The 22543-nt window shown below is 40.5% G+C and overlaps 1 protein-coding gene across 6 annotated transcripts in view; it reads left to right on the plus strand.

Annotated features, from left to right (window-relative positions):
- The window catches only part of UBP1 (upstream binding protein 1), a 53442-nt gene that overhangs the window by 15119 nt on the left and 15780 nt on the right, over positions 1 to 22543 (plus strand). For 3 of the 6 annotated variants that reach the window (XM_027655837.1, XM_027655839.1, XM_027655838.1), the window contains exons 3-9: positions 12066 to 12217; positions 16170 to 16246; positions 18367 to 18472; positions 19079 to 19185; positions 20435 to 20587; positions 20720 to 20830; positions 21372 to 21479. In XM_027655837.1, the coding sequence (XP_027511638.1) occupies positions 12066 to 12217; positions 16170 to 16246; positions 18367 to 18472; positions 19079 to 19185; positions 20435 to 20587; positions 20720 to 20830; positions 21372 to 21479 (814 nt within the window). Of the gene's footprint in view, positions 1 to 2068; positions 2607 to 12065; positions 12218 to 16169; positions 16247 to 18366; positions 18473 to 19078; positions 19186 to 20434; positions 20588 to 20719; positions 20831 to 21371; positions 21480 to 22543 lie in introns of those variants that run through there. The other 3 variants (XM_027655840.1, XM_027655842.1, XM_027655841.1) reach the window with 3 other exon arrangements.

Consider the following 22543-nt stretch of genomic DNA (forward strand, 5'->3'; position numbering starts at 1 on the left):
CTCATTTTGGCCTGTTAAATGCTAGTCTTAATGCAGGTAAAAACCTACAAAATTGACTTAAGTTGCTATAAAATGGGCTGAGAAACAAATTAAAGGCCAGACAGAAACAGAGGAAATGGAAGAATTTTCTTTTCTTGGTACTGTGGGTACTGCGTTTCCACCCCACCATAGGTGGGTGCATTTCACGTGAAGAGTGTGACAGCCATCTGTGCCTGTCACAGGTCCATTTACAGCTGCTCCCTTCTAACAATTAAGAGGGCTCTGACCCGAGCCCATGCTTATCTGGGCTTTGGTCATTTATGAGGTAGCCCTGCCTGCAGATGCCAAGTGAGCCTTCACCTTGTGAGTACCTTTGTTTTAACAAGCTGGAGACTGAATCCAGGATACTGAGGTTTTAGAGTTTTTCCCCCTCAAATTAAGTAGTGTGTGTATTGCTTTAAGTTGTATACTAGATATAAAGCATAAATATTTTTCTGCCTCACTGGTACTGCTTTGTCTTTTTATTGATCTTCCCGCAGTACTGACTGGTCATTTAGACTGCAACAGGGTAATCCTTCATAGAGGAGATCTCATAGCCAGTCTACAGCTTCGCTATGACAGGAAGCAGAGGGGCAGACACTGATTTCTTCTCTGCGACAGTGCCCAAGGAATTGCCTGAAGTTGTGTCAGGGGACGTTTAGGTTGGATATTAGCAAAATGTTCTTCAACCAGAGGGTGGTTGGGTGCTGCAAGAGGCTCCCCAGGGAAGTGGTCACAGCACCAAGCCTGACAGAGTTCAAGAAAGATTTGGACAGTGCTCTCAGGCACATGGTGTGACTCTTGGGGTGTCCTATGCAGGGCCAGGAGTTGGACTACTCAGCCCTCATGAGGCCACATCTGGAGTGCTGTGTCCAGTCCTGGACTCCTCAGTGCAAGTAAGACTTGGAGGTCCTAGAGCAGGTCCAGCAGAGGGCAACAAAGATGATTAAGGAACTTGAGCATCTCTCTTACAAGGACAGGATGAGAGAGATGGGCCTGTTCAGCCTCGAGATGACTGAGAGGGGAATCTTATCAATGTCTGTAAGTATCTAAAGGGAGGGTGTCAAGAGGTTGGTACTAGGCTCTTTTCAGTGGTGCCAAGCAATAGAATGAGAGGCAACAGGCAGAAACTGATGCCCAGGAAGTTCCATCTGAACATGAGGAAGAATTTCTTTACTGTGCAGGTGACCAAGCACTGGAACAGTCACAACCAGAGAGATTGTGGAGTCTCCGTCTCTGGAGATATTCAAGAACCATCTGGACACAATCCTGTGCAATGTGCTCTAGGATGACCCTGCTAAAGCAGGGAGGTTGGACCAGATGACCCACTGTGGTCCCTTCCAACCTTATTCATTCTGTCATCCTTGTGGGTCCCTGCCAACTCAGCATATTCTATGATTCTGCGGGGTTTCGGGTTTTTTTGGGGGGCAGGCTCCTCAGCGTTCTATGGAAAAATGAACCACAGAACGGTTTAAGTTGGGACGGGACCTTAAAGCTCATCTTGTTCCAGCTCCCCTGCCAGGGGCTGGGACACTTTCCACTGGACCAGGCTGCTCAGACCTTTTACATCCCCGGAGGCGGGGGAGAGAAGCGGGCCCTCTGAGGCACGACCGCGACAGAGTAGAGGCGGGACCCGCCCCGCCATTCCCGGCGGGCAGGCGGGACCTGCCGCCACTTCCCGCCTCCTGCCCCCTCCGCGTCCGGCCGCCGCCGCTTCCGGGGCGCGCGCTCCCGCCATGCCGCGGGGCGGGGGCGGGGATCACCACCGCCTGGCACCCGCTGACGTCACCTGGCGTGAGGAAGTGCCCCCCCATTGGCTGCGCTTCCCCCTCTCCCCTCCGCTCCCGCCTCTCATTGGGCCCCGCGGCGTTGCCCAGCCAATGGTCGGCGGCGGGAGCGGGGAGGCACCGCCCCGGTCAGCGCTCGGGGGCGGGCGCCGCCGCCATGTTGTCGTGAGCGGCGGCAGCGGCGCTGCGGACGCGCCGGAGCGGCGGGCGCGGCCCCCGGGGCGGCCGGGACCTCCCGCGGCGGCGGCTCCTCCCCGGCGGGTGCCCGCGGCGCTGCTGCTGCTCCCGCCGCAGCCTCCCCCCTGCGAATGATGCGGCGGGAGGCGCCGCTGGGCTGGGTCGGAGCTCGGGCGGCGGCAGAAGCGGCGGCTCTGGGCAGTGCCCGGTCGAAGGAGGAGGAGGAGGCGGCGGCCGCCCGGTCCCCAGCGCCCCGCGGCGGCCGGGCGGGCGCAGGATGCTGAGAGCGACCCCGCGGCCTGGTCGCGCCGCGAGGAAAGGGCCCCCCCGGTGCTGAGCGCGGAGTGGCCCCATCCCGTCCCCCCGTCCCGCACGTGCTTTCCCCCCTCCCCTCCCTGCGTCTCCTCCAGCCCCTCGCCCTCCCGGCGCCCCTCCCCGGCGGCCCCGGTGCCGAGCGGCCCCGCCCCGTCCGGCCCCTCCCGCGGCGGGAGCGCGGCGGGGCCGGCGGAACATGGCGTGGGTGCTGAAGATGGACGAGGTGATCGAGTCCGGGCTGGTGCACGACTTTGACGCCAGCCTCTCGGGCATCGGGCAGGAGCTGGGAGCCGGTGCCTACAGCATGAGGTAACTCCCTCCTGGAACCTATCCCCGGCGGCAGGGCCGCGTCCCGACCGGGCTCCCCGGGCCGCCCGGCCCGGCCCTGCCCGTGCCTCGGGGCAGCGAGCGCGGGAACGAGCCGCGGCTTCCCACGCTACTTCCCTCGCTTTTTTTTATTGCTCTGGCTCCCAGAGGCTCTTCCCGAGGAGCGGCACGGGTCGGAGGGGCTCCCGCCCTACCCTCCCTTTTCTCCTGGCAGGTGGCCGCTTGCAAAGGGCTGTCGGGCGGGCGGCTGCCTGGCATGGGGGGGGGGCTTTTCCTTTTATATTTGTGTGATCTCTGCCGTAAAAATGACACTTCGCTGTCCCTGGGAGATGTAACCGGAACCCACGTTCCAAAAGATTGTCGTCTTATTCTGGACAAATATAATTCTTATTTACAATAAACACTAGCCGCTTTCTCCGGCGTTTAAAAATGTTCTTTCTCGTTGTTAATAGGGTAGTAGTATGCTTGTATTTTAACCAGTTTAAGTAGCGTTTGGGTGTGCTTTTTCGAAGCGAAGATAAAATTGTGCTTGTTTGAAATGAGTAAATTTTATTTCACTTACGTGTGGATTCCCAAGTGACGATTTAGGATGGGAAAGAGAAACTGTTTTGGAGGCACCAGGAGACATTTTAGTTCAAGGTTTTGGACAGGGTTAGTGTTTTGAGAGTCTGGAGAAACAGAGCAGTTGCATTTGATAGTTTTGAGGCCTAGCCTGTATGGAAGGCACATTCTTTCTCAGGTGACCACACGTTTCATCTATTATGTGTATTTTAAGGCAGTACTTCCCAGCTGAAGTGTTGAAAGTGCAGTGTCGTTGCTGGAAGTTACAAATAAGGCCTTCAGCTGAATAGAAATGAGGACCCTTCTGTTAGTATTTGGGATTGTGAGCTCGGCAGGTTGGCGGTGGTGTATGTTTTTGATGGGGGGGCTTGTTCTCTGTGGGGTTTGTTTGTTTGTTTGTTTAATTAAAAATAACTTTGAGAACTTGCCAGTTCAGGGAACAAGGTGATTCATCTCTCTTGATGAGAATACTCCTGATTTTATATTCAGCTTCTGTGGATTTTATCCCACTTCTGCCCCATTTCTGCCTTATCAAACATTCATCCCTTGAAGAGGTGGGCCAGTTTTTGTGGGCAGCTGCATGGAGGTTGCCTGGATGGCTTCTTAGTGTGCAGACACCTATGGATAATGCATGTGCTCCTGTTCAAGAACTGCTCTTCCTTCTCTATCACAATTCAGTTCTTTCTGGGATTTCTTATGATTAAAAATACTGAGTTTTGATTGGGTTTTAAAAAATACTTTCCTTTCTTTTCATAGACGTAATTTCTCCTCCCAGTAATGCTCACTGTTCTGCTTCTTGGAACTGTAAGAGTTGTAACCTTTACTGTTGTATGGATTGTTTTTTCTGCTCATGTCATCCTGTTATGGTGGGGAGCAGTCCTAGGTGGTTTTTAGGTACAAAGACTTACCTATTAGGACATTCTGAATTACCAGAAAAAGAGTTGTAGCCGTTAAAAGCACTTAAGAAGTAATATTGCACAAATTAAGCTATACATTAGACTTAAATTTTCTTGCATACTTTGTCTAGGATGTGTTTTTGGAAGACACAGGCCAGTAGTATTATTTGTAGCTTCAATCTCTGACCACATAGTTAAAGAGATCACCTAATTGCAATTAGGGTTTGCTAGATTCAGAGTGATTTCAGCAAGCATGCAAGTTATTTTATGTATTATTTAGATTTTTACTTCAGAGAAATTATGGCCTGTTAAGTGATGTAAGGGGGGAAACTAAGAGAGGTGGCATAACATGAAGAGTGAGAGATACTCTCTCACTGTTCTGTGCCAGTAGAAGCTAATTACTTGTCACTGTCTTATGAAAAAATGATAGAAGAAAAAGAAGTATTGCCTAGAGGAGAGTGTTGGGAGAGCTCCCTAAGGTATATCCCATATTTTGTTAGCAAGATCTGCATGTAACTATTTTACCTATTAGGGTTGTATTTAAAGTAGTTGATGTGTCCTCGAGTTGATGATGAGTCAGTGCTCTGGAGCAGAATATATGGCATTACTCCTGTGTTTATTCTTATTAAGAAAGCTGCTCATGTCTGTTGAATGAACAGAGGTTTCTTTTTAGAAGGCAGCTAAATGCCTCCTAAATTTCTCTGCAGATTCACGTGGTTTTAAATAGTTTTCGAAATTTCTTTATAAAATCTTGAAACCCATTTTTTCTGATTGCTGTTCTAACATCCTCTCACGCAATAAAAAACTGCCTATAAACACAAAATTCAATTCAACTGATAATAACAGTTGTCAGATATGTCAGATAACACCCCCCCCAAACCTATATAAAACCACAGTACCTTTAGTGATAATGAGTTTTGAGTATGTTATATTCAATTGGTAATGCCACCCATCATGTTTTCTTACAAATCCATCATACTATCCATTGTAACACAATAGGAATTGTCTAATTTTGGGGACTGATGGTTACTATGAATGGTTAAAAAATGGAGGCTGTTTAATTGAAAAGATAAGTTTCAAAGAACTGCCTGTCATCTCTCTAGCAGAATTCCATTTTTCATCTAATGAATTATTTGATTAATGAATCAATTTAAATTAAGTTAAATGAGCATTAATAGACAGACAAGTATCTTAGTGACTGAATTTTTACATGTAAATTGGAAGCTTAGTGTATGCAGCTACTTAAATGCTTGCAGTTCCAGTGGTGTTCGTAGTGCTAAAATTCAAACCTGTCATGGGGAACTTGATGGTTATTTCAGGAGTAGCTGTTTGGTATATATTTGTAGATTAAAAACTGAAGTTCATTAAACAAAATGGAAAAAACCAACTCTTGCCTCTGAAATGGGAAAGTCTGTATAAAAGACTGTGTGAAACTACATCCAGAGAATCCTCTGTTTTTTTGAGAATCAAGTCAGTTTGACTCTGCTGCATCTCCCAGACATTGAAGTGTCTTTGGAAAATGGAGCTGGCTGCTGCCTTAGTTGAAATGAACAGCAGCCTAACGCTGTGGAGAGTGTTGGATGGTGGGGGAACTTTGTGTATCAGCTCTCCTCCGTGGGTCAGGCCAAAGTAGCCATTAAGGTGGTCAGTAAGGAGTTGAAGGATTGTTACCTTACAACCTATAGCTCTGTTTTTAGGTTCAGAAGAGACGGAGGGTGTTGACTTCTAACAGCTTTTGAGTCCCTGACGTTCCTTTTTTGGCTTCTCATAAACTTGATTGGGTCATGGCAGTTACTGTCTTAACTTTAGAGTCGCTGTGCAAAAAAATAAAAAAAGGAGTTATCTCATTCAGGCCCTACTTTTGGCTACTGTTACATTATGACAGACACAGTGACTGTTTATGCTTCCCCTAACACCTCCTACTCTTTTGAAACTGCTGCTGGATATGTTTTTTTTATTTAAGAGGAATGCTTACTTAAGGTATCCTGAATTTTTTATTTACTTTTTCTGATGTACACAGTATTTTCTGCAGAATACATTATAAAACTTCTGTTGCAGTGGTCTGTCTATTTTTATGCATTGCACTGTAGAAAAAATAATTTTCACTGACATCTAGACTCTGTAAAATAAAATGTTATGAACTGATTAGAATTGGAGCTTGATTCTTTATGCAAGCACACAAATAGATAAATACCTGTCTGGAAATAGGCATTTGAAGGAAAAGAGAATCCACAAACCTAATCTTCCTCAGTTTGTTACCACAGATAAAACATGCTGAAAGATAAACCTTATGTTGTAGATCACTGACATTGGCTTGAGGTTGAGGTTATTTTTTTTGTTTCTTCCTAGTTGAGTGTGTGACAAAAAGTCAGGTGCCAGTTTAATTTTTAAAGAAAAAACTTCGAATTCTAGAACTCTCTTTCTGTTCCTGTTACCTCTCATGGTGGATGGACATCTCTGGTTGGGAGCAGGGCAGCGAGTCTGCCCTTGTTTACTCTTCCTGCATTACTCCTACATAGGAGCAATCTGTACAAGAGGAGCTGCCCGACCTCCCCGTGTTGGAGGACTGGATGGAGAACTGTGGATTTGTCGTGGTGAACTTTCTTCTTTTCCTTGGTACAATCAAGAGCTTAGGAAGACACAGGTTTTGATGTTGGCACTTTCTTTTTTCTTTCATTGGTTGGTTCTTGTATTTTGTGCTAGACACCCCTTAAGTTGAAGCCTTTAACCATTTGAGTTTCCATGTGGTGGCTTGTGGGATTCCCAGGAGCAGCATTACATTTGCACCTGTTTCTCATTCGTGTTGCACTTCTTGACAGCTGCTGCAGAGAAAGTTGTTTCCTAGAAATTAATTCCAGGGCTCTTGTCTCACATCAAACTTGCTTTTGCAGACACAGGGAAAATGTTAGGAAGTACCAGCCCTCCCATTGCCTTATATTTTCCTATGGCTTGTTCACACTTCTTAACAGTGCAGAGCTTGGCTTTGAGATGATGACCCTTGATTCAGATACCACTTGGGAAAAATTTTTCTCAAGGTATGTGTCCTCGTAAACTGTGCTTTAGTTTCAAAAGGCCTGTGTGTTCTTGGGATGCTTTAGTACTCACACCCAAAAGTATACAATCCAGAAGACAGATAAGGCAGATGATTGATGGAACATCACTCTGAATTTTGATGACATAGTAGTTCCTGTTCTTGTAAGGACAGGAGGTTCTTAATTTATTTTGTGACATGATTATTATTATTATTATTATCATCATCATTATTATTGAGGGGTTTTTGTATGTGTGTATTAGCTTGTTGTAAAATGCTTCAGACAAAGTGTTGGAAAGAGGGTTTTAAATTTCTAAGGAAGGTGATTTTTGAAGGCTGACAAACACATTTCACAAGCTTGGGGAGGATAAATTACATTTTTTTTATCTTTTTGTGCTATGCTCATGTAGGCTATATAACATAGGACAGCTTCCCACATGTGATCTATCCCACTGGATGCTTTCATTCAAGTGTTTCATTCACCTTGCTTCCACTTCTAAGCTTTCCTACTTTTGTATGGTCAAATTTCATTTGTGCACCTCTGTAGCATAGCTTGCTAAGACTGGGTGCTGGAGGATATGTTCACTGCCTGCTCTTCATGTGTGATGAAGACTGTGTCTGTTCGGGTCTGTCTGGGAAAGTTTTCCTCATCCCTCTAGGAGGAAAGAATGTCTTTCATTTGAATGCTTTAGATAACACATTCTGAGGGACTGAGATAAGACTTCTTACTGGAGCTAATAGTTTTAAAAACTTGGTCTCAGCGTTCCTTCCATGAGGAGAGTAAACCTTGATAGGTCGACTTTTTCAAATGATATCAAAAAATCTAATGAAAGATGCTGCATGTCCTTCATAATATTGCTACTCACATGTCAGCTTGCTTTTAGTAGTCTTAAAGTTCACTTAAATGAGACAAGTGAAGTAAATTAGTCTTTACTTCACAAGATCAAAAGTTAACAGTGGCAAAAAAAGAACAGAATCTCTTAAAGGTCTCTCTTCTCCTGTAGCCTGAAATACTTTCAGCAGTAGCTATTTTGGAACACTTGCTTTTCTTCCATCTGGGCAGCTCTGCCAGTGGGTGCTTCAGTGTTGTTAAGAGGTTCTTTGCCATGTAACCTGAACAGAGTTGGCAGTAAAAGTCCCTGTCACTAATCTGCACTTGACCAGCAAAAATCACACTTCACCAAGAGAGTAGGAAAGTAACTAAAGGATGGACACATAAGTGTACACAAACATGGAGGCTGCCGGGGATTTACTGGTGGCAGATGATTTGTACTGCCAGGCTACTGGCTCATGTTAAATGCAGAAATTGTATTGAGGATCTGAGGGGAAAAAAGCTGGAGCTGAGAAGGCTGATCTGCTCTCCTGGTTGGTTTTTTTTCTTCTTTTTGTTTTGTTGGGTCTTACAGTAGAATCACTATAAGCCTAGAGGTGGTAAAAAGACTGATTCAGCATCTCCACAGTTTCTGGGAATGTGATTGACATAATAACGTATATTATGTGCAGTTTATAATCTTCAGTTTAAGTAAAGAGCACTATTAAAAATACTAAATTTCTGTTTCCCATTGGTTTTCTTCTCTGAATTGTGAGCACTCTTTGCATATTTTCTTCAGCTGTGCTGTGTGAGCAGTGAGTTTTGTAGAAAATCCTTGTCACTGAAGTTTAGCTGGTCCCTATTTAGCTGACACTTTAAAGTCTTAATTTGAAGTATTTTACTCATACTTCATTGGCTGTTTTAATTGCCTGTAGATTTTCCCTGTTTAGATGGGGGAAAAGTGTATGTTCAAGTGGGAAAACACTGATATTTCATTCTTTATGAGTGAAGAAATCAAAAAGTTATTTAAATTATATTTCTTTTAAAGATGGTCTGGAAAGGATTTTAAATTACATTGTTGTCTCTTTTCCTTTGGAATGTACTAGTACCCAGAAGACTCTTTTATAAGAAAAATTTGCCTTGTACTGTTTTCTGGAGTGTTTTTTTGGAATGGTGGCATTTAAAAATGAACATTATGCTCTCTTTACAACTAAATTGTAGGATTGTGGAGTTGGATGTCTTTATTTCTGTTTCTTCAGTGGCAATTAGTCATTACCACTTTGTAAGTATTAGCCAAAGCAAGGTTAAAGCTGGTTAAATTGGTCTTCCATTTGTATTTGTTGGCTTCCAATGCCTTGTCTCTTAACTAATTCATTAACCACATCACACTTTCTTAAGCCAGACCAGCTACAGTTTTATCTGTAAATTGTGGGTGGAAAATGAAGACTTGAAAGATATTTTTCGTAAATACATGAAAGACTTCTCTCCTTAGTCTTGTGTGTTATGTGAAGGCAAGTGCTGCAGAACTCAGTTGGGAATTGCAGGTTGTTTATTTGGAGAGATACTTTGCACACCTTCACTGTTGCACTTCGACTCTTACGTGTGTATTTGAAACATTGCTCTTGTTTCCGTGTTCTTGCCATTTTAAAGTTCCTCCTCATAAAAACACTAGTGTTTCATGTGCCAAAGTGTGTGGTGAGCAGCAGTTCTGTCTTGGGACTGTGCTTCCCTCTGCTTGTCACAGTGCTGCCTCCTGTGCTGGGCCACTGTGCTGCCCTTCTGACTGACGCCAAGGCACGGAGCATCTCGTTGTTTCTTCTGAGTCATCCTCAAGGAGCAGTCTCCAATATACCGAATTTTCTGTCTTACTCATCGGTGTTGTGAGATTTTGGTTCTGAATCTCACTGAATTATTGTTATGGGTCAGAACCAACTCACCATCAGTGTGTGTGCGCGTGTGGAGAAGAGCTGGGCCCAGCCCTGCAGGTCCGTGGTAAGGCCTGCACATCAGGCCTGCTGAGGGCACAGGGCAGAGCCAGAAGGACTGGACTGCACCAAACGTGGCTGAGCCCACACAGAGCCCATGGCATCACTGAATGCCCTGCAGCCGGGCTGTCAGTGAAGGCAGACCTGCCTGGTAACCCACCCACACCAAGCCCCTGGAGCCTGTGACTGCCTGCAGCACACCTCACTCTGACCTGGAAGGCACTGACTGGATATCCTGCCTGGGAGGGAAAACTGAACTCTCTAAATACAAGAGACTCCATGTGAGCTCTCTCTGTCTCTGTCTTTCCTCTCTTGCAACTTGAACCAGATGAACCATCAGATCTTGTTGGTAGCCATTTTTCCTCTCTCTCCTTCTCTCTTTCTTCTTTCTTTACTCTTTTAGTCCGTTTTCTTCTTTTACTCTTTTTCCTTCTCTTGTGGGTAACTTAAAACCAATGAATGGGGTTTTACTAAAGCTGGTATATTGATTGTTTTTGGTGAGGGTTTTCTGTGGCTTGGGTGTTTGTGCTGGGTGTTTTAGTGAAATACTTTTTCTTGGTTGTATTTTACTCCTGTAAAATCTTTTGTCAAAATATCTTGTTTTCCTCACTAAATTAAAAGAATGTCTCTTAGAGAAGAGTGTGTAACTCTTTCTCCAGATGCTAATTAGAGGTTATAACGAACCAAAAGGCTTTTAAAAAGTTTTCAGTAAAATGGAACCGCTCTGGGCAGCTTATGGCTTAAAATCCGGAGTGTAACAGATGTGGTACTCCTTTTCTCTGCACAAGTAAACTCCTTTAAGAGTGTTCACTTCTCCCAAATGGGTGTTTCACATTGTCTTCCTTTGTAACTTAGTTAAGCCTTCTCTGGGCTCCAGTTTGAGAAGCTGGCATCAGAAGTAGTTAGAATATGGTACAGCAGGCTTGTAATGCTTTTTTGGACAGTGTCCTGCCTTGTCCTGCTTTCATGCCTCTTTGTAGCACTTTCTGTGGTCCCTCCCTAGTAGAAAGGAACCTGCATGGGTGTCTTGATATAAGCTGGATTTCAAGAGGAATCTATAATAGAGTTCTCTTTAAATAAAGTAAGCTCTTGCAGAAATGGAACAGCGGAGAAAAAAATTTAAATCCAAAACTTTTGAGTACAACGTGCAAATAATAGTGCAATACAGATAAGACAGCTATAATTCTTTTACAAAGTATATTAAATCTTTGTTTATGATCAGTGTAAGAGATAAAACAAGATACATGTTGGTTAAAAACAGTCAGTAGATGAGGTGGTGTGAGAAATCTTTGAAAATATATTTCTAAACTGAATTAAGAAAGTTTCATAGATCTGCAGATGATTTCATCATGAACAAAAATTCAGTGCAAGAAAAACTCTTTGAAGTTTAGTTTATGAAGGATTACTGTATACAAAGCAGACTAATCTATTGCTAATACAGATTACTCATTTCTGTAGAAAGCAGAAGATGTGTTTGCCGGTTGAGGTGAAGCTGTCTTTCTTACAACAGCCTGTGGACAGCATGGATTGCTCTTTACTCTTCTAAAATTTAACAGTTCTAAAGTTTTCTGGTGGTTGTAAGTCTTACCTAAGTGAAGTGAATCTTGGCATAAACTTTGTATAACTTTTGTGAATCTGTGACTTAATCATTTTTGGACTAAAGCCTAAGAAAAGTTATGATTGAAGAATCTTCAGTGTCCACAGAATTAATAGGTTAGATATGATGGTACTAAATGGGGAGAGATACTTTCACAGTGTAAGTAACTTACTTTGGGGAATATATTATCTCAAAGAAGAAAATAAAAGCCTTACTTTCATCTGCATGTTTGTTAGGCAAGCTTACCTGTGTTGACAGGCAAAAAGTTTAATGAAAACTGGGTTTTTTCAGTGGAGGCAAGAACTGAAGATTAAAATTTCATAGGAACAGCACAGCTTTATTTATTGCCTGCTTAGGTCCCACGGCATTGTTTATGTATCCTAGCCTAAAGTTCTGGTGGACAGTGTTTTGGGTACTGCTCATATAGGTTTCACTAATAAACTGAGTGACACAATGTATCTCATAGTGAAGTTTTTTAAGTCACAAATAACTTTTTTCCATTAACTCTAGGCAAAACAGGGCCAACAGTCTCACAAAGTTATTTGTTTTGTTCTTTTCAGTGATGTATTGGCACTGCCTATTTTCAAACAGGAAGATTCCAGCCTTCCACAAGAAAATGAGACCAAACATCCACCCTTCCAGTATGTTATGTGTGCTGCAACATCTCCAGCAGTAAAATTATATGATGAAACTCTCACATATTTGAATCAAGGTTGGTATACACATGGGAAGGCAGCTTGTGGTGCAGGTCTAAAAACTGGAATGGTGTTTCATGTTTTGATACACGTATATCTGTATATCCAAAATGAATGTATGTAAAAAATTAACTTGGATGCCTTACTAGTAGTCTTGTTTTTTGTTTAGCTTGTAGGCTCATGTATGTTGTTACTTCCCCTTTAGAGTCTGGTGGGGTTGGGTTTGGTTTGGTTTGTTTTTTCCTGCTGTGTGATGCCCCTCTCCATCCCCCACATCCCTCAATAAAATCAAACCAATGGAGCTTTTAGAAGACAGATTCCAGGTAGTAATAGCTTAAAATACAGGTTTAATTTTGCATTCCTGTTTAGACTTGATCGATGGTTGCAAGTTAGTTGGATATTTGCATAAGATACACACAAACAACCCTCAAAAGTCAAAATAAATGTTACAGTATCAATCCCTGAACAAAAAGTGTTGCACAACAGAGGCCACTGTAATTGTTCTTAAATTAGCTATGCATATCTGCCCAGAACAGTATTATGTTTGAAATATAAACACAAGTGCAGCTACCTTTGTACATACCTTTGGAGTTTGTATGCATTTCACTGTTGTCTGTCCACATGTATCAGAAATTAATTAGATAAATATGTCACCTGAATTGTGCTGGGTTTTTTTCCTCATAGCCTGTGGTTAATTTGCATGCAAATTTGGGATTTTTTCTTGTAGAGAGGGCACTGACTGCTGGGTAAAATAATCTGAATGTAGTCATTGCCATAGGATATAACCTCCCTCACCTCTGGAAATTCCACTGAAGTTCTAAGTTTAATCAACTAGTATTCTGAACTCAAAATCATTTCTTATTTGTTTTAGTCCCCATATCAATAGCTTTGAACTCTCCCACCCCTCCATCCCTCTCCTCTGGCTCTAATGCTTTAGGATCACTATTCCTAGATTTAGTTCAGCTTTCTTTTCCTTGTGGGTGTTGACTCGAAATCTCTATAGGCTGCACTGCAATTAGTAGACAGAGCACAAGGCGGTGGCCTGAAGGAAGAAAGTGCTTGCTATCTTGCTTCTGAGAAGAGCTTGCTATTTAAGTGACAGTGTCTGAAATGACTGTAAATGTTTCTTCTGCCTTTGAAAATCTTTTTTAATATAAAGATTTCATTGACAAAGAAATTTTGCTGGTTTTTGATGTCCTCAGTAACTTTGCTGATGTTGAAAAATGAGAGCGTTGGTATACCTTTTTGTAAATAAATATTGGAAGAAAAAAAAACAGTTGGCCAACTTCCTTTCTGTGCTGGTACTTCAGAAAGACGGTATATTTACTGCCTAGGTTAAGACCTTTTCATAAAAATTTCTCTATTAGCTGTAAGCACATATGTATGTATATATGTAAAAATGTGTATCTTGGGATAGTTTTGAGACATGACGTCTTTCCTAGTGAAACCAGCTTAAAATAAGGATTGGTTTGCAACACTGAGTTGTGCTGATACATGTTTGTGTAATGAGTTGGATTAAGTCCTCTAGAAAATGAACAATTTAAATCCCCATCACTTCAGTTGTCTGGTTTCTAGTTTGCCCCCATTAACAGGCTGTGTCTGGTTTAAGTAATTTTCAGGATTTCAAATACCCTCTTTATTTCATCAGCAGTTGTCTTAGTTTCCTGGCTTGGGAATGTCAGAAGCAATGGCAAAATTTGGCCTATTTGTTAGACTGTGGTGTCATTCCCTAAGGCAGTACTTAAGCAAGTCCTGACTTTACCCCCTGTCAGTAAGTATTTTAATGAGAATAGCAAAGAGTGTAGTTCAGAGTTCATCTGGCTGATGCTCTTAGTCATGTGATTTAGTTTTAGGTGATGCTATGAGGAGCGGGGTGTTGGACTCAATCCCTGTGGGTCCCTTCCAACTCAAGATATTCTGTGAGCTAATGGAATGTTTAAGATGATCAGGTGTTCAGCTGAAGCTGATTCTAGAGGTTCAGATCTTGGAGTGGTGATGGTTGATTGTTCAGGGGTTTCCAGGGTTCTTATTGACTATGAAATCTCTTAGATGAGTCCATTGAGAATGCATGTTGGAGTTGTGGGACAGTGTTTTGAGTTGGCTGTTGTTCAGCTTGAGGTATATCAAATAACAGAAGGGGTATGGGAGAGAATTGCTTTTGAAGGGGGAAGTTTTCTTTAGGTTGGCTTGGCTTGAAGTTCTGTGAGTGCAAGGAACTGCTTGGGAGAGATGGGGTCAAGCTTGGAAAGGGGAACAAAAAGGTATCCTTGCCAGCCTGATGGGTGACTTGGTAAGGAGGGCTTCGAAGTAGGAACAGTGGGGGAGGGAGAGAGTGACCAGGAGTACTTGAGACAGTGATGGACACGGTTGATGAGCAGAGGGGGCTTGGAATGATGTACAAAAAAGAAACACAGCATCAAAAAAAGGAAGCTTAAACAGGGTCTCCTTCAGCATTTGGATGTAAGCAAACCTCTAAAGCATCATTATGAGGACACCCCAAAACCCTTTCTGGTAAACCAGCATGGCATCTGAAGTGCACATACATCAGTAGTGCAAGCAGCATAGCAAGTGGTGCTTTTCACAGTTCCAGAGCAGCTACATGTCCAAAACTCCAGAATGGAGTTTACCTGCTCTTTTGCCTTGAAAACCTCCCGAGTTATTCTTACATTTTTCAAGTCAGGTATTCCTTGATTTTGACCTTTACCAAATTTTCAGTCTTAATACTGTTACTTTGTACCTAAAAAAGGTTAACTACACTTTTTGAGGAAGCAATCAGAATTTTTTTCTTCACCCGCCTCGCCCAAAGAAAATGATGAAAAAGAACAGAGAAATACTTGCAGAAGTTTATTAATAGTGCTAGATTTTAAAAAGTGCTGACTATAAATATCTCTGTGAGTAAAATAACACTGGTAATTGAACAAGTCTCACTGACAGGAGAAAGGTTTCTTCCTCTTAAATATAGGAGGAGAAATTTTCTATTATTTACCCAACTGCACTAGGTTTATCTAATTTTTATATGGATTTATGTCATCAATGACTATATCAATGTTCACATGCTGCTGGGGTAAAGAAAGCCTGTACATGTGTAGAGTATCTACATAAATGTACTGATTGTGTTACAGCAAAAAAAACCCCTGAAATGGACCACAGCTGGAGGTAACTTTGGTCTGTGAAGCACTGACAGGAGGTGAAGAAATCATTTGCTTGTTTACAAGGGTATTACCTTGTAGGGCAAGTCAAAATGTCTTTTAAGTGTGCTATACATTGGAGCATAAAGGTAGTTTGGAGTGCAGTGTAGAAGGTGATGAATTTACTGCATTTGATCTTGGTGAACATGTTGAAATTTATTTTGTCCTGTATTTTAATTAGGGAAATGTGATTTTTGCAAACGAATATATGCTGCTCACATTAGATGAAAAAAAATGCCTGTGGTTCAAATAGATTACTTCAGGCTTACCAGTTTGATGTAAACACTAACTGTCCCTTTTAAAGACTTATTTCTGAAGTCATACAAAACCTAAAAATCATACGAAGGCAGCAGGTACATGGACAAAATTAAACATGGGAGAATAGTATTTATGTTGTGGGAAAAGGATAAAAACTCTGCAAGAGTTTGTTTTGGAAGACCAGTTAATGGTTCTCAGTTACCTTTCATCATTTTTTGAAGAAGTAAAGGAATTCAGCTTTGAATTTTTTTTTCTTAAAAAAATATAGAAACAAGTACTTACACTTCATGCACAATGAGATACTTAAACCTTGAAAGTATCTGTAGTTTTAAAAGGACCAAAAAGTTTCATTTTTTTTCCATTAATTTCCATGCTGTGAAGTGCACATTGCTGTGAAGATCTCAAACACAAGTTTCAAGTACTGGTATTCTTGCAAACTGTGAATTTTAGTTTAACTGCATTAAACACAAAATAACCTCGTGCTCTGACTCTTTCACTGATACAGTTGTTTTTCTCTTTGAAGGTCAGTCCTATGAGATACGGATGCTAGATAATCGGAAAGCTGGAGACATACCAGAGATCAATGGAAAACTGGTGAAGGTGAATTTAAGTTCTCTTGCTAGTGTTACTAACAGACTGTATTCTATGGATATTTTTTTTTTCTGCCGTCACTAGGTATTTGTTCAGAATATGTGGACCAGTGATGTTTACAAATAAAAACATGGGAATATAAATATCCAGTGCATATCACAGTTGTGTGTACTGAAGACCTGAGTATTTTCTGCAAAGCTTAAGATAGTTGTTTGTAGATTGTATCCAGCATCTTCTGAGCCGTTACATTGTCCGTTTCAAGTGATTAGGAGAGGTAGGAGGAAGCTGGAAGATCATTTAGATAGAAGTGGAGGTATTGTGAGCATGTTTCTTTATAGGGGAATACCTGGAGCCAACCTGTGGTTTTTGCAGCAGTGGGATATTGGAGATATATCCAGAGGAAAATGGATCTCTCTAATTTTGCTGTTCGTTGAGCAGTTTATTCCACAGCTGAGCTCCTTTTCCCAGTAGCAGATTTGTCTCCTTGTACTTTAATGTTAGCAGAAGGTACTGTGGATCTGAGTGTGAAGTACAAGAATGAGCCAGACTAAAAAATTACCAATTCATGGTGCAGATTATTAAAAGAAGTGATGAAGGGGGAAGGGTTTTGATTTTATTTTAAGCATCTGATGATTGATTTTATTGAATTATCTAAAAAGTCTTATTCGGATATTAGGAAAGAAGGGAAAAATGTGAATTAAAGTCACTTTGAAAGTGGTGCTGATAAGTGCACTGGAACAGCGTGCCTGTGGGAGGCTGAATCTTTACATGTCAACTTTAGGCTGTATAATTTGTGAACTTTGACTTGCTTATATAGTCCTATGGCTTGTTCTTATTTGCCTGTGAGATAGTTGTTCAGAGATCATTTCAGGAATTGTTAAACGTGAGCATAAAACTGGGATTCGTGAGTTATGTAATTAAACTTTTTACAACCTGGCATGGTGACTTGCTGCAATAAGCATGTGGAATATTTGCACCCTTAGGTGCTATGTCCTTGTAGCCTTGGGGTATCTCTCTGGTGTAATTTTCTAGGTTTATATATGGGTGATGAGTCATTTGGTGGGTAGAATAGGACAAAGCAGTGTAAAAGTTTAAAAAAGTAAATTTTACCACAGCAAGGTGTTGTAATGCTGCATCAATTAACTTTCTGTTTTGGCCACTTAAATACTGGAATCCCAGTACTTTACCAAAGAAGGCATTTCATGGTGGTGGAGGTGGCTGCAAATATTTCCAAGTTCCAAACTTGCCAGTTTGCAGTGCAGAAGGAGTGGTATGTTTGTGTGTGTTATCTTTGAAATAAACCCAAGGAAATGCAATGAAGAGGCACTCCATTTAAAAGTTCTTGGGTTTTGTGGACTCTTTTGGCTGCTGTTAATACAGGGAAGAATGTAGAATAATGGAAAAAAAAATGATGCAAACATGTCTGTATTCTGTTTGTTGGGTAGCAATTAATGTGTGCAGTATTCCCCCCCCCCCATATGTAACAAATTGTTTGGTATGTGCATTCATACATTTAGCAGTACCAAAATTGGTCACAAATTGTTAGATAATTGCTTCTACCTGAATAAAGTTAATCGTGTTGTAGTTCTTTTAGATCAATATTTCAGATAGAGTAGTTGGGAAAATTTGGAAGGGTTTTTTATCCCTTCTTTCTGTTAATTAAAATCATAGATTGTAAATATGCTTATAAATACTAGGAAGGGAGTTTATTTTATTTCTTAGAATGTACCACAAAAAATCATAGCATTTCCACTGAAAAAATGGTCAGTAATATTCACCACTTTTTTTGTGTTGCATTCTAAAATAATTTGATGTTGCCTAGACAGCGTTGATACTGTGCTGTCAGTGTTGCTCAGTTTGCTGCATGTAATTCATAGTGACCTTTAGAATATGCAATGAGATGTAATTCTCTCTTGCATTTTTTACCACGTTTTCAAGTATCTCCCGCTCAGTTCTATTTCTGTGTTCCGGAATATTTTGGGATCCTGATGGTTGCCAAATTTTTTGCTGTAAACATGTATTTATCAGCACTGTGGCTATTTTGAACTGTTTTAGAGCTTTATCTTCAGGCTGTTTCTAAATGTGCAGTAACTTGTGGGTCATCAGATGCTTGTTTTCTTCTTTATTAGAGTATTATAAGAGTTGTGTTCCATGACAGAAGATTGCAATATACAGAGCACCAACAGCTGGAAGGCTGGAAGTGGAACCGCCCTGGGGACAGACTTCTTGACTTAGGTATAATTGTTTATGTTGGTTGCCACTGTATGAAATTCACTTCTCAAATTTAAGTTGATCATGTTCATACTTATACTGGAACTGGTGAAAAAGGACAGACCAATTTTTCTGGATTGTACTTTCTCATCGTGTGTATTTTGAATATACATGTTCTTACCACTGTCACATTCCTTTAAAACTATAAAAAGTGCTATAAAAGTAAGATAGCAACTCTACGACCTTACACATGTAATAATCTTTCTAATTTTGATTACTAAATGTTACAGTAATTAGGTGAACACAGACAAAAGTAACGTCTAGTAGATTGTGAAAATGGCGCCCACGTGGTTTCTGTACTTTGCGTAACTTGATCATTTTTGGTGGGTAACTTGGGATGGCAGCAGGGGAGGAGAACCAAAAAACACCCAAAACCTTGAGTACTTTGTATGTTGAATCTACTAAGTTCTTCATATCCTAGGAAACTGTTTCTGGGCTTATGCCAAGCCACCAAAGCCCACATTTTTCCACCCTGCCTTGTTTATGCTGATGGTAACCTTTTTTACAATTTATTTATACTGTTTTCTTGCAATATTATTAATTTGATATATATGCTGCTTATTTTAATAGATATTCCAATGTCTGTTGGAGTCATTGATATCAAGACAAATCCAAGCCAGCTCAATGCAGTTGAATTTTTATGGGATCCAACAAAATGTACATCTGCTTTTATTCAGGTTTGAAACTTTATTTGACTGGATGTCTGTGTTTGGTGCCTTTCAGGTCACAATCACTAGTATATTTGCACTACAAAGTGTCTCAGTTTCTTACTTGTGAGATGGCCATTAAATACCATCTTTGTGAAAAACCACAAAGGTTCATAGTTCTGTTAAGGTCCCTAGTAGGGTTTTTCAATTTACTTTGAGTTTATAGAAAAATAGATAAAAAACTTTCAAAAAACTCTTTGAAGAAAGCTGTCATGGTTAAAAAATAGTTATAAGAAGTATAAGAATTAACTAATATCCCTCTCAGTAACTCTCATTACTACTTTCTTTTTTCAAATGAGAAGCTCACGTGGTGGTGGGCTTAAGCAGAATCTTGACTTGAGGATACAAAATGAAAAGTATTGTGTTAAAAAATGAGGGGTTTAAATCAGATATTCAGAGATGTTTCTTACTATATCAATAGGCTTCCTTGTATTAGGAATTTTATTATTTGTGTATTTAATATTCAGAGCAACTGAACATTCTTTGGCAATTATTAATATGGAATGTTCAGATTTGCACTGGGATTTTTACCTTTTGTCTCAGATCTGGTTTTATTATAAGAAGGTATAGGTATAAAGTTTGAGATAGCAGTGTTTCTTACTGAGGCTGTCAAAATAGGTTAAATTCCATATTGTCAATAATTTAATTTTGATCTAGTATAATAAAAGATACTTTTTTTAGTAGGAGTTACATAATTAATAAAATGTAGTCTCCTTGAAGAAGTACAAGATAAACTATTGAATATTTTTGTTTATGCACTTCCTTAGAAGTGGTAACAGACTGAAAATGGAACTGATACATATTATGCAACTATAATTCACTCATTCTAAAGGCTCACTTAAAATTCCATAAGGAAGCAAAAAGAAATTGGGAGCACTGTCCAGTGAGATTCATCATAACTCCTTCTGTTGCACTGATTTTCTCCCTAGATATCTTTTAAGGGTATTTCTAGCATATAAATCCAGATTTCATTCTGATGTCACACCTGAGGCAATTCCATACTGATTTAAAGGCCTGTGGACTTTTATAGAGTTGGGCATATTTGAAAATACCCTGACATGAGGATGCATGAGATGAGAAACTCTTCTAGTCAGTGACCTTTTATAGCTCTGCTAATATTTATTGCAAGAAACTGTATGTGATGTTGGTAACATGTAATAAAATTTATGTCTGGAATGCTTCTGAGGGTTGTTTTTGTTTGGTCATTGTTTCCTTTCAGGTACATTGTATCAGCACTGAATTTACCCCTCGTAAACACGGAGGAGAGAAAGGAGTTCCTTTTAGGATTCAGGTTGACACTTTTAAACAGACTGAAAATGGAGAATATACAGATCATCTGCATTCAGCTAGTTGTCAAATCAAAGTTTTTAAGGTAACAGCAGAAAACAGATCCTTAAGTCTCTCAGAAGTTCTCATAAAGATGCAGAACATCGTGATGTTACTGCTTGACTTCTGAGATCAGATTTCAATACCCTTTTCGACTTGCATTCTTGTTCGTTTATAGCCCAAAGGAGCAGACAGAAAACAGAAAACAGACAGAGAAAAGATGGAAAAGCGAACTGCACATGAAAAAGAGAAGTATCAGCCTTCATATGACACCACAGTTCTTACAGAGGTAATAAAATAAAATTGCATCTGCTGACTCAGGAGAAAATACATAGATACAGCATGTTGCTTAGCTGCAGTCTTGGAAGGGTTGGGGAAGAATTAGTTCTACATAAAGATAAGCTTTTTATTTGACAAATTTGTCCAGTGAGCAGCAACACTAAATTTTAAGCTATTGTTTGGTAAACTTGCCTTTAGATACTTGATAGTTTCTTATATTAAACCACACTAAGATTGAACGCTGTTTGACTGACTGTACTGAACCCTCAAGACTTTTGATAGAGATCCAAAAATCTTGCATATGAAAAGCAAAAACAAAAAGAGGGGGGACTCTAGAACTTAATTACCAAATTTGAGCTTCAAAGTCTGTTTTACGGAGATTATTGAGTTTAAGGCCAGAGCCTCAGTAGGTTTTTGCATTTTCTCTTAATTTAAACATCAGTGAGTTCTATGCGGTTTTCTGAATATTTCAGAAGTTTTTAAAAGGCTTTTAGATCTTTCCTCACTGTATAATGAAAAGAAATTGATCCACATCTTTGGTGTTTGTCCAGATGAGGCTTGAGCCTATAATTGAAGATGCAGTTGAACATGAGCAGAAAAAGTCCAGCAAGCGGACTTTGCCAGCAGACTACGGTGATTCTCTGGCAAAGCGAGGCAGTGTAAGGGACTTCTGCTTACCTTTTGATTATGCAAGATACCTTGTGCAGTGTTAGATATAGGAGAAACTTCCATTATATTAAGTAAAAATATTTTGATTGCTGTGTCTTAATTTTATTCACTTTTATGTGTACCAATTACTCCATGTTTGTTTTCAGCAAAGGAATCCTTCCTAAATCTAACACTTAAACTGTTGCAGAGGGACTGTGTAACTTAAAAGTCAAGAGCTTTCAGTTTATGTGACTTTAAATGAAATAGCTTTTTACTTTCCTAAATGTATGTAATTAGTGCAAGTAAGAACAGTGAAATTTAGTGGTTTGTCCCTGTTTGTACTTACGTTCAACAGAAGTTGTCATGCACATCAGTATTTTTTAAAGTGCCAGGTGTTGTAGATGGTTGTTACTGATTTTTTCCTTTAACCATCTACATACTGTGCTCCAGGCAGGTTAAATGCAGCTCAGAAGTGTCTGTTCATCTTCCTAAAGTGTTACATTAGCCCTGTATGTTTACCCCAAAAGGAAGCTAACGTATATCCTGTGCCCTCCCTAACGTATATCCTCTGGAGTCATCCTGTCAGGGGTTAACATTTTAGATCTCTTAAATGCTGTTCCTTAAGGTGAATATCATGAAGACCTTACATGTTTGTGAGAAACAATCCCACATCTTTCATTTAGCAAGTTTGAATGTCATTTAATACCATGGCTGTGCAAGACAGTTGTTTGACTGTTCTTTGAACGGGCACACTGTGCTTAATTGCAATTTCCTGCCAGTGCTTAGGCAATGACTGTCTGACTCCTGTCCCTCAGACATAACTTGGTTTGTATTTATGATCTGTGAAAGTGATGTATAAGGTTTTATATTTTGGTTATAAAATACTTCAGAATATACCTCTTCTTTATAAACCATGTAATGGGTGGCAGGGAACAAGCAGTATTAGTCAGATGGGTTCTTTGAAGGATTTGTGGGTGGTTTTTTTATGTTGTACACCCTGAAACTATTGTAGATACTAAGCTGCCTGAATTTACCTTCTACTGTTCTTGGCTGTTGGGTTGGGTTGGTTTTGTTT

The sequence above is a fragment of the Corapipo altera genome, unplaced genomic scaffold (genome assembly GCF_003945725.1).
Source record: "Corapipo altera isolate COAL_440 unplaced genomic scaffold, ASM394572v1 59, whole genome shotgun sequence".
Lineage (NCBI taxonomy): Eukaryota > Metazoa > Chordata > Aves > Passeriformes > Pipridae > Corapipo > Corapipo altera.